The sequence below is a fragment of the Salmo trutta genome, chromosome 12 (assembly GCF_901001165.1).
Source record: "Salmo trutta chromosome 12, fSalTru1.1, whole genome shotgun sequence".
Taxonomy (NCBI): domain Eukaryota; kingdom Metazoa; phylum Chordata; class Actinopteri; order Salmoniformes; family Salmonidae; genus Salmo; species Salmo trutta.
In genome coordinates this window covers 74,037,945-74,050,170 of record NC_042968.1, presented here as the reverse complement: position 1 = coordinate 74,050,170, position 12,226 = coordinate 74,037,945, and the positions used below count along the sequence as shown (strand labels likewise).

The following is a 12,226-nucleotide window of genomic DNA, read 5'->3' as shown; positions in this document are numbered from 1 at the left end:
CGAAGGAAAGGCCTACAACACACACACACACAATGGGAGAACGAGGGAAAGAATTAGCCGGTGGACCTGCCTTACAGTTAGATATGGTAACAGCAGGGGATGAGTGTCTATCAGTCAGGTGTTAATCTCACTCCATCACCATCATCATCTCCTCACTATGATACATCAGGTCATTGACTAACACTATATCTCATTGGAATTGCCTTTCAAGAACGCCTGGAATAAACAAACATAGTATGTCACAAACTAAAGGCTATTTCTCATTTGACAGCCTATTCCCAAAATGTACCATTGAAATGAGATGTCACTTGAGATGCACTTGAACCCATGAAGTATGACTCAAACCCCTAAGATTGAGCCATTTTCCATGTCCTCTTTTATCCTCCTTAGTGAGCAAAGCCCTCCTGGGAAGGTTAGAATGTTCAAATGTGGATGGGCATACCTAGTCAGCTGTCCAACTGAATGCAATCAACTGAAATGTGCCTTCCGCATTTAACTCTCTGAATCAGAGAGGTGCACAGTGCTGCTTTAATCGACGTCATCGGCACCCAGGGAACAGTTATAGGGGGTTAAACTACCTTGCTCAAGAGCAGAACAGCATATTTTTCCACCTTGCCGGATTCAGGGATTCGAATCTGCAACCTTTTGGTTACTGGCCCAACGCTCTTAGCCAGATGACGAATCAATTACCCACTTAAAGAGGTGGATTTCTCTTTAAACCTTTTCTCCTGCGATCTCATCAAAATGCTTCATCTGGAACATTAAGAGAGGCTAGAGGTGCCGGGGGATTGGAAAAAGTATATTGGGTCAATTAAACGATGATTGGAGAATCAAGAATACCAGATTGTTTATTTCAGAACGTGCTACATGCGTCGAGTTGTTTGCGTGATGCATCTGTGTGTGCTTCGAGCAAGATGCAGTCATTCATATGGATGATAGCTTATGAAATGTTTGAAACGCTACCATAACGCTAAATGTCTGAAAGCTAACATGTCATGAAGCATCTCTGAATATGCACCGTTAATCTATTGGGGAAGGTAGAACCACATGTTACTATGTCTGGGTGATGCATGGGTAATGTAGTCTTTACTGTTGTATGATATTATGGCCTCCACAAGCACTCAATCTTTCATCATGTTTTCCAGATTACAAATTGCACAACAAAGTGGTCTTTACACATAAGATCTGCCCCGCCACGCTGGGCAATATTCTGTTTTGGATGACTTAGTCTGGGATGAATTGCTGGCACCATGCCACAGTCCAGCTGTGACACTATTTTAGTCGTTGTTGAGCAATCAAATACACTGCCTTGGATCCAGCGTATAGGATACTGGAGTACTGGCCTTGGTTCACCATGGATAATGTCTGCTGAACATGTAAAGCCCTGTCCTACATTGTTTTTACATTTTAGTCATTTACCAGACGCTCTTATGCAGAGCGACTTACAGTAGGTACTGCATACATTTTAATACTTTCTTCATACTGGTCCCCCATGGGAATCGAACCCACAACCCTGGCGACGCAAGTGCCATGCTCTACCAACTGAGCCACACGGGACTGTAGGTCATACAGCCATTGACCACACACATACACACACGTGCACAAACATGCACACACACATTCATCCATGTCAATATACAGTAGACAGTCAGTCACACAAAAGGTTACAATCGCTCTAAGTCACGCCCGACACCAAGGTTCTCCATAGTGTGAGAGAGTGGTGACAGGCACCAGAGGATCCAAGGTCCCGGGCGTGTGTGTGTGTGTGTGTGTGTGTGTGTGTGTGTGTGTGTGTGTGTGTGTGTGTGTGCGCGCGCGTGAGTTCCTGTACTGTATGTCCTGCTGACGCCCACTCCCCACAGAGCAGCCTGCTGGCCCGAATTGAGGAAACATACAGACCCCCATCTCACAGCTGATTACATCAACGCAGGGCAACAGGGGTAAAAATAGAGATGTAGTGGAGGGGGGTAAAGTGTGTGAGTGGGCTCAAGAGAAAGAGAGAGAGAGCGAGAGAGTGTGTGTGTGCACCTGGGCTTCAGTCTGAGTGTTGGGAGTTAATCAGATGGATGCACTGACTGAACCCTGACAGCCACAGCTGTATCTCTCAGTACTGTAAGTTACATCTCTCTCACTTCTCCACAAGCAAGATATTTGTTCAACCCTAATAATTCACCTGGATGCATCCACTGTAACTATCAACACAGACAATCGGCAGTGCATTCAGTTTATCGGTTATTTAGTTGTGGCGATAGCAGCATTAGTCCAGGCACTACGTAGACACCTGGTGGACATTTCAATTATACTGGCTGCAATATGACACTTTTCAATAACAGGTTTTCATTCAATTAAGATCTGCCCTTTAGTCTGACGCCTCTTATCTAACTTAATCTGTGATTTCCAGTTAATCGAATCATTCTGTCACTTGGACTCACAGCTATGGAGCCCCAGGAGGGAGCATAACTCAGTCAATTCAATAACCTGATTCCAAGACCTTCTAACTTCCAAGTGGCACAAAATCATATCTCCTGTATCTATGTTTAACTGAATACACCGAATTCAATGTACAGTAGCGGATTGTTCTAGCGTGGGTTTATGTGTGTGACGCCAGCAATTAGTGTCAGTGTAGTGAGAGCAGTGTGTGTGTGTGTCTCTCCCTGAGTTGGTGTGTGTGGTCACTATGAGGGACTAGTGTGTCATGCTAACATCAGGTTAAGGAACACAACGCATCACAGAGTTCTGCTGGCTTACTCACTCTCGTCCTGCCTCTTTCTTTTCACTCATTTCTCTCTCGTCCTGCCTCTTTCTTTTCACTCATTTCTCTCTCGTCCTGCCTCTTTCTTTTCACTCATTTCTCTCTCGTCCTGCCTCTTTCTTTTCACATCATTTCTCTCTCGTCCTGCCTCTTTCCTTTTCACTCATTTCTCTCTCGTCCCTGCCTCTTTCTTTCACTCACTTCTCTCTCGTCCTGCCTCTTTCTTTTCACTCATTTCTCTCGTCCTGCCTCTTCTTTTCACTCATTTCTCTCTCGTCCTGCCTCTTTCTTTTCACTCATTTCTCTCTCGTCCTGCCTCTTTCTTTTCACTCATTTCTCTCTCGTCCTGCCTCTTTCTTTTCACTCACTTCTCTCTCGTCCTGCCTCTTTCTTTTCACTCTCGTCCTGCCTCTTTCTTTTCACTCACTTCTCTCTCGTCCTGCCTCTTTCTTTTCACTCATTTTCTCTCTCGTCCTGCCTCTTTCTTTTCACTCATTTCTCTCTCGTCCTGCCTCTTTCTTTTCACTCATTTCTCTCTCGTCCTGCCTCTTTCTTTTCACTCACTCTCTCTCGTCCTGCCTCTTCTTTTCCAACTTCTTCTCATACTTCTTCTCTCGTCCTGCCTCTTTCTTTTCACTCACTTCTCTCTCGTCCTGCCTCTTTCTTTTCACTCTTTCTCTCTCGTCCTGCCTCTTTCTTTTCCACTCACTTCTCTCTCTCCGTCCTGCCTCTTTCTTGTCCTCTCGTCCTGCCTCTTTCTTTTCATCACTCTGCTCCTGCCTCTTTCTTTTCTCTCATTTCTCTCTCGTCCTGCCTCTTTCTTTCACTCATTTCTCTCTCGTCCTGCCTCTTTCTTTTCACTCATTTCTCTCTCGTCCTGCCTCTTTCTTTTCACTCATTTCTCTCGTCCTGCCTCTTTCTTTTCACTCATTTCTCTCTCGTCCTGCCTCTTTCTTTTCACTCATTTCTCTCTCGTCCTGCCTCTTTCTTTCACTCATTTCTCTCTCTCGTCCTGCCTCTTTCTTTTCACTCATTTCTCTCTCGTCCTGCCTCTTTCTTTTCACTCATTTCTCTCTCGTCCTGCCTCTTTCTTTTCACTCATTTCTCTCTCGTCCTGCCTCTTTCTTTTCACTCATTTCTCTCTCGTCCTGCTCTTTCTTTTCACTCATTTCTCTCTCGTCCTGCCTCTTTCTTTTCACTCACTTCTCTCTCGTCCTGCCTCTTTCTTTTCACTCATTTTCTCTCTCGTCCTGCCTCTCTTTTCACTCATTTCTCTCCTCGTCCTGCCCTCTTTTCTTTTCACTCATTTCTCTCTCGTCCTGCCTCTTTCTTTTCACTCATTTCTCTCTCGTCCTGCCTCTTTCTTTTCACTCACTTCTCTCTCGTCCTGCCTCTTTCTTTTCACTCATTTCTCTCGTCCTGCCTCTTTCTTTTCACTCATTTCTCTCTCGTCCTGCCTCTTTCTTTTCACTCATTTCTCTCTCGTCCTGCCTCTTTCTTTTCACTCATTTCTCTCTCGTCCTGCCTCTTTCTTTTCACTCACTTCTCTCTCGTCCTGCCTCTTTCTTTTCACTCTCGTCCTGCCTCTTTTCACTCACTTCTCTCTCGTCCTGCCTCTTTTCTTTTCACTCATTTCTCTCTCGTCCTGCCTCTTTCTTTTCACTCATTTCTCTCTCGTCCTGCCTCTTTCTTTCACTCATTTCTCTCTAGTCCTGCCTCTTTCTTTTCACTCACTTCTCTCTCGTCCTGCCTCTTTCTTTTCACTCTCGTCCTGCCTCTTTCTTTTCACTCTCGTCCTGCCTCTTTCTTTTCACTCACTTCTCTCTCGTCCTGCCTCTTTCTTTTCACTCATTTCCCTGTCTCGTCCTGCCTCTTTCTTTTCACTCATTTCTCTCTCGTCCTGCCTCTTTCTTTTCACTCACTTCTCTCTCGTCCTGCCTCTTTCTTTTCACTCATTTCTCTCGTCCTGCCTCTTTCTTTTCACTCTCGTCCTGCCTCTTTCTTTTCACTCATTTCTCTCATACTGCCTCTTTCTTTTCACTCATTTCTCTCATCCTGCCTCTTTCTTTTCACTCATTTCTCTCGTCCTGCCTCTTTCTTTTCACTCATTTCTCTCTCGTCCTGCCTCTTTCTTTTCACTCATTTCTCTCTCGTCCTGCCTCTTTCTTTTCACTCATTTCTCTCGTCCTGCCTCTTTCTTTTCACTCATTTCTCTCTCGTCCTGCCTCTTTCTTTTCACTCATTTCTCTCTCGTCCTGCCTCTTTCTTTTCACTCATTTCTCTCTCGTCCTGCCTCTCTTTTCACTCATTTCTCTCTCGTCCTGCCTCTTTCTTTTCACTCATTTCTCTCTCGTCCTGCCTCTTTCTTTTCACTCACTTCTCTCTCGTCCTGCCTCTTTCTTTTCACTCTCGTCCTGCCTCTTTCTTTTCACTCACTTCTCTCTCGTCCTGCCTCTTTCTTTTCACTCATTTCTCTCTCGTCCTGCCTCTTTCTTTTCACTCATTTCTCTCGTCCTGCCTCTTTCTTTTCACTCTCGTCCTGCCTCTTTCTTTTCACTCATTTCTCTCTCGTCCTGCCTCTTTCTTTTCACTCATTTCTCTCTCGTCCTGCCTCTTTCTTTTCACTCATTTCTCTCTCGTCCTGCCTCTTTCTTTTCACTCACTTCTCTCTCGTCCTGCCTCTTTCTTTTCACTCACTTCTCTCTCGTCCTGCCTCTTTCTTTTCACTCTCGTCCTGCCTCTTTCTTTTCACTCACTTCTCTCTCGTCCTGCCTCTTTCTTTTCACTCATTTCTCTCTCGTCCTGCCTCTTTCTTTTCACTCATTTCTCTCTCGTCCTGCCTCTTTCTTTTCACTCACTTCTTTCTCGTCCTGCCTCTTTCTTTTCACTCATTTCTCTCGTCCTGCCTCTTTCTTTTCACTCTCGTCCTGCCTCTTTCTTTTCACTCATTTCTCTCATCCTGCCTCTTTCTTTTCACTCATTTCTCTCTCGTCCTGCCTCTTTCTTTTCACTCATTTCTCTCTCGTCCTGCCTCTTTCTTTTCACTCATTTCTCTCTCGTCCTGCCTCTTTCTTTTCACTCATTTCTCTCTCGTCCTGCCTCTTTCTTTTCACTCATTTCTCTCGTCCTGCCTCTTTCTTTTCACTCATTTCTCTCTCGTCCTGCCTCTTTCTTTTCACTCATTTCTCTCTCGTCCTGCCTCTTTCTTTTCACTCATTTCTCTCTCGTCCTGCCTCTTTCTTTTCACTCATTTCTCTCTCGTCCTGCCTCTTTCTTTTCACTCACTTCTCTCTCGTCCTGCCTCTTTCTTTTCACTCTCGTCCTGCCTCTTTCTTTTCACTCACTTCTCTCTCGTCCTGCCTCTTTCTTTTCACTCATTTCTCTCTCGTCCTGCCTCTTTCTTTTCACTCATTTCTCTCGTCCTGCCTCTTTCTTTTCACTCTCGTCCTGCCTCTTTCTTTTCACTCATTTCTCTCTCGTCCTGCCTCTTTCTTTTCACTCATTTCTCTCTCGTCCTGCCTCTTTCTTTTCACTCATTTCTCTCTCGTCCTGCCTCTTTCTTTTCACTCATTTTCTCTCTAGTCCTGCCTCTTTCTTTTTACTCATTTCTCTCTCGTCCTGCCTCTTTCTTTTCACTCATTTCTCTCTCGTCCTGCCTCTTTCTTTTCACTCTCGTCCTGCCTCTTTCTTTTCACTCATTTCTCTCTCGTCCTGCCTCTTTCTTTTCACTCATTTCTCTCTCGTCCTGCCTCTTTCTTTTCACTCATTTCTCTCTCGTCCTGCCTCTTTCTTTTCACTCACTTCTCTTTCGTCCTGCCTCTTTCTTTTCACTCTCGTCCTGCCTCTTTCTTTTCACTCACTTCTCTCTCGTCCTGCCTCTTTCTTTTCACTCATTTCTCTCTCGTCCTGCCTCTTTCTTTTCACTCTCGTCCTGCCTCTTTCTTTTCACTCATTTCTCTCTCGTCCTGCCTCTTTCTTTTCACTCATTTCTCTCTCGTCCTGCCTCTTTCTTTTCACTCATTTCTCTCTCGTCCTGCCTCTTTCTTTTCACTCACTTCTCTCTCGTCCTGCCTCTTTCTTTTCACTCTCGTCCTGCCTCTTTCTTTTCACTCACTTCTCTCTCGTCCTGCCTCTTTCTTTTCACTCATTTCTCTCTCGTCCTGCCTCTTTCTTTTCACTCTCGTCCTGCCTCTTTCTTTTCACTCACTTCTCTCTCATCCTGCCTCTTTCTTTTCACTCACTTCTCTCATCCTGCCTCTTTCTTTTCACTCATTTCTCTCTCGTCCTGCCTCTTTCTTTTCACTCATTTCTCTCATCCTGCCTCTTTCTTTTCACTCATTTCTCTCATCCTGCCTCTTTCTTTTCACTCATTTCTCTCATCCTGCCTCTTTCTTTTCACTCATTTCTCTCATCCTGCCTCTTTCTTTTCACTCATTTCTCTCTCGTCCTGCCTCTTTCTTTTCACTCATTTCTCTCATCCTGCCTCTTTCTTTTCACTCATTTCTCTCATCCTGCCTCTTTCTTTTCACTCATTTCTCTCTCGTCCTGCCTCTTTCTTTTCACTCATTTCTCTCATCCTGCCTCTTTCTTTTCACTCATTTCTCTCATCCTGCCTCTTTCTTTTCACTCATTTCTCTCTCGTCCTGCCTCTTTCTTTTCACTCATTTCTCTCTCATCCTGCCTCTTTCTTTTCACTCATTTCTCTCTCGTCCTGCCTCTTTCTTTTCACTCACTTCTCTCTCGTCCTGCCTCTTTCTTTTCACTCACTTCTCTCTCGTCCTGCCTCTTTCTTTTCACTCATTTCTCTCTCGTCCTGCCTCTTTCTTTTCACTCACTTCTCTCTCGTCCTGCCTCTTTCTTTTCACTCATTTCTCTCTCGTCCTGCCTCTTTCTTTTCACTCACTTCTCTCTCGTCCTGCCTCTTTCTTTTCACTCATTTCTCTCTTACTCTCTCACTTTCAGAATCTTTCTCTCTCTCTCACCCTCCCTCTTCCTGTTTCAGGGCTCAGAGCCAATCAGGCTGTAGAGAGTATAGGTATTTATTTCCTGACTACCATTGAATGCCTATAAACTATTTCAGTGTGCAGCACCCATTGACTCCCTCATCCTGTCAATTAGCTCGGTCTGCGATTAAGTTAAAGTGCTTGTTCGATGCACAGAGCCATTCCTGTGGTAAAGGTAATCAATGGCAGACGTGTGGAGGACAGAGCAGCTGTATGCCCAGCCCCATTGAACCGCTATCGCAAATAACTGTGAGGACGTAACTATGCGGTTGTTTGGTGTGACCGTTGCCGCACTGAGTAGTGCAGTAACATCCAGCAGGTCCCGATGGCCCAAAGCAGAGATCAATAGCTATGTGGAGCTGAGGCAGAAAATTCCATCAAGGCCCATTCTGTGCTTGTCCACCCACCAACTCTGATAAACGTCCCTCTGAGTTTCTCTTCATTTAGTGTTGCATGTCTGACTCATTCCCATGCTTTTGGCTTGGGGATGTTGGGTAGTGGGTGTAACAGAGAATGAATGTGTTTATGTGTACATTATGCGATACTATAAACTGGGTAGTTCGAGCCCTGAATGCTGATTGGCTGAAAGCTGTGGTATATGAGACGGTATACAACAGATATGACAAAACATGTATTTTTACTGCTCTAATTACGTTGGTAACCAGTTTATATTAGCAATAAGGGACATCGGGGGTTTGTGGTATATGGTCAATATACCACGGTTAAAGGCTGTATCCAGGCACTCTGCGTTGTGTCGTGCAATACCACACCACCTCGGCCTTATTGCTTAATTATATGTGTAATGTGAGTCATCTCTGTCCAGTTAGTATGCAAGTGTGCAACCTTTACACCACTTACACAAATACAGTATTAATGAGGGTGTGCATCATGGCATAATGTGTACATTATGTGTGGGATGTGTAATGTATGTGAGTGACTATCGAGTCTTATATCGCACACTGTCGTGAGCGGGAATGAGCATTCCTAATGCCCCAGGCCGGGATGAAGGAGAGAGGGAGGAGGAGATGAGGGGAGGAGGAGATGAGGGGAAGAGAGCATCGTTCCTGACACTTCTCTGCCTGCAGTCTCTCTCCTGCTGGGTTTCAGCCTCTGTCTGCCACTCTCCTTCTTACTGTGGAGCTCTGCTCTCACGCACACTATAGCACTCTGACCCACTGAGAACAAGGCACACACACACACACACACACACACACACACACACACACACACACACACACACACACACACAGACTAATGGAGTAATGGCTTGTGGTATCAGGGGGAAATCAAGAACACGAAGTGTGAGTAGGTTTACTGTGCGCTAAGAGGTGGCTTTTAGTTAGCTGAGGACAGATATCATGAGGAGAAAGGAGGCAGGAGCATTTCACAGTCAGGAGAGAGGATAGAGAGAGATCCTGCTATGAGTTGTTTAACGCCAGAAGAGCTCACAGTCCATAGATGTGGAGCAGGATGTCATGACAGAAGGCCTTTATTCTTATCCTCTATTCCCTTTTTGATTGATTGATACCATTTTCATGGATTTCTCAAGGAGACAGGGCTTGGACTGTGAGTGTTCCAGAAGTGTGGAGCGTGTCTGGGTGTGCAGGGAGGAGTGGCGAGACTTTCAGTAAAGCTGGGGCTCAGGGAAGACACAGTGACAGAGACACACAGGCCTGACTTTTGGCTCTTTGATGCCAACAGGAATCACAGTGCCAATCAATGGGCTTCAACAGCAAGTCTATGAGCACACCTCCAAAACAATGATCCCCCAGATCAAACACACAGGGAGGAACAGAAAGAGGGAGGAACAGAAAGAGGGAGAAACAGAAAGAGGGAGGAACAGAAAGAGGGAGGAACAGAAAGAGGGAGAAACAGAAAGAGGGAGGAACAGAAAGAGGGAGAAACAGAAAGAGGGAGAAACAGAAAGAGGGAGGAACAGAAAGAGGGAGAAACAGAAAGAGGGAGAAACAGAAAGAGGGAGGAACAGAAAGAGGGAGGAACAGAAAGAGGGAGAAACAGAAAGAGGGAGGAACAGAAAGAGGGAGGAACAGAAAGAGGGAGGAACAGAAAGAGGGAGAAACAGAAAGAGGGAGAAACAGAAAGAGGGAGGAACAGAAAGAGGGAGAAACAGAAAGAGGGAGAAACAGAAAGAGGGAGAAACAGAAAGAGGGAAGGGGGGGTTAACTGCTGAGTGTCTCTAGGGTGAGAGAGGGACAGGTCTGTGTCTGGTGACACTGAAGAGGACTGACAGGTCTCTGTAATATTACAGAGGCAGAGGGGCCTCCGTTACCTTTACCCCAGGCAGTAGGGGGGAAGAACACGGGGGGTTAACAAAGTGTGCTGGGTGTTTAACAACTGATATGAACTTTACTGTCTGCCTGACCCTGCTGGACGGACATTAACATCATCTGCCCTAGATCATGCCCTCACCATGCGTCGGTCATGTGCCCTAGATCATGCCCTCACCATGCGTTGGTCATGTGCCCTAGATCATGCCCTCACCATGCGTTGGTCATGTGCCCTAGATCATGCCCTCACCATGCGTCGGTCATGTGCCCTAGATCATGCCCTCACCATGCGTTGGTCATTTACATTTTAGTCATTTAGCAGACGCTCTTATCCAGAGCAACTTACAGTAGTGAATGCATACATTTCATACATGGCCCCCCGTGGGAATCGAACCCACAACCCTGGCGTTGCAAACACCATGCATTGCAAACACCATGCTCTACCAACTGAGCTACAGGGAAGGCTGCTAGATCATGCCCTCACCATGCGTCGGTCATGTGCCACTTAGCAACTGTCCTATGTCTGCGTGAGAGGGAGTCAGTGATATTGTGGATGACTGAAAGAGATATCACTTCATGATCTGACTGCAAATGGTTAATGTATACGTACATACCAGTGTGTTTTGGATTAAATGACATGTTCTAAACAACAACAAACAAGCCCCTCCTAACGAACTGTCCAGAGGCTTTTCAACTCACTGGTGGGGCTCTGGAGGGTAAAGAGAACAGACAGACTGGGATTTAGCTCTCATTCACCACACTACAGACCAGACAGAGGAAAACAGCCCATAGGAGGACCACAGTGATTTAGCCACCTCTCAGGGTGTGTAGTGTTTATTAATAGGCCAGACTCTGTGTTTCCTGGCCTAATGGGTACGCTCCATCATTACCCTGCCGGTCAAGATAAAACACCTTGATTTATTTGTGGAGCCAGTTCGCAGCCCACTCAGCCAACAGGGTGATCAGATTGAGCAAATAAAGAGCAATCAGAAAGCGGTTTCCCAGCGGCCAGTAAACTAGACTAAATGGCATCCTTTGATGTGACGCTGAGAAACCCGAGGTAGAGCTTAGTGATGAGTTTAGTCATGTGATCTGAGCTATCTGATGATTCTTCCAGACCTGGTTACCAACAGAGACAGTGGTATTGACAGGAGTAGGCCTAGACCACATCTCCTACCAGAACAAGAAAACACTGTCTGGCTGAGAGATACCGTGAACATGTTCAATATTCCTCTTCCTCAAACGGACAGTGACGGGTAGTGGGAGGAGAGGAGACATACCTCATGCCTTTGATCTGCACAATGCTGTGATGGGAGATCCTGGACAGGGCTGAGATCACCTGGAACACAAAGCAGAGAGACAACGGTCAACAACGGTCAATGACAGGGTCAGTCGATCAACACAGTCTACAACAGTCATCCATACAATCTACAACACAGTCATCAACACAGTCAACATCTCATCACTCAGTCATTAAGACAGGCCCGTCTGCTCTGCCTTAACGTGGTTAATTCATGTTAAACTTCCTGTGTTTACGAGCGAGGAGAGCGATGTCGTGTTTCTTAGCAACATCGTCGTGCGCAGCCACACAGGATTGTGTGTGAGCATAATGCAGGCCGCCATGTTAATGATGACATCCAGGGACATGTGGTGCCAAATGCCCCCACAGAGTCACAGACGTGTTCCACTTTACTCAGATCAGACCCCCTCCCCCCTCCATATCTTCTCTCCCACCCCATTCCCTCTTTCTCCTCACCCCCTCCTCTTCATCTCAGTCAGAACCTTGCTTGCCCTCTCCCTCCTTCCCTCTATCTATCTCGTGCTTGCTCTGCCTCCCTCTCTCCCCTGTGGTGAGACCTGCGTGGTGTAACAAGGTTAAATGCAAGCCTGATTTAATGCTGGTTGTGAGTCACATGTGAGTGGGCTTATGGGTGGCGGTTTGGGGGGCTTACAGATGGCGTGCTGGAGACTCCTCCAATGCTAATACAGGGATATGATGGAGCCCGTCCCCTCCTAACTGCCAAAATGATGCCCCCATGCCTCATTACGCACTTCTGGATGTGTTTATGCTTCCAACACCACGGTGCCAGCTGTTCTCTCTCTCTCTCTCTCTCTCTCTCTCTCTCTCTCTCTCTCGCTCTCTCTCTCCCTCTCTCCCTCTCTCCCTCTCTCCCTCCCTGGGA

General features: G+C 46.2%; 1 protein-coding gene across 3 annotated transcripts in view; it reads right to left on the bottom strand.

Moving 5' to 3' along the window:
• Positions 1 to 12,226, bottom strand: part of LOC115204148 (guanine nucleotide exchange factor VAV2) — a gene marked incomplete in the record, with an annotated part of 246,388 nt that overhangs the window by 35,626 nt on the left and 198,536 nt on the right. For all 3 annotated transcript variants that reach the window (XM_029769504.1, XM_029769505.1, XM_029769506.1), the window contains 1 exon segment: positions 11,324 to 11,382. In XM_029769504.1, the coding sequence (XP_029625364.1) occupies positions 11,324 to 11,382 (59 nt within the window).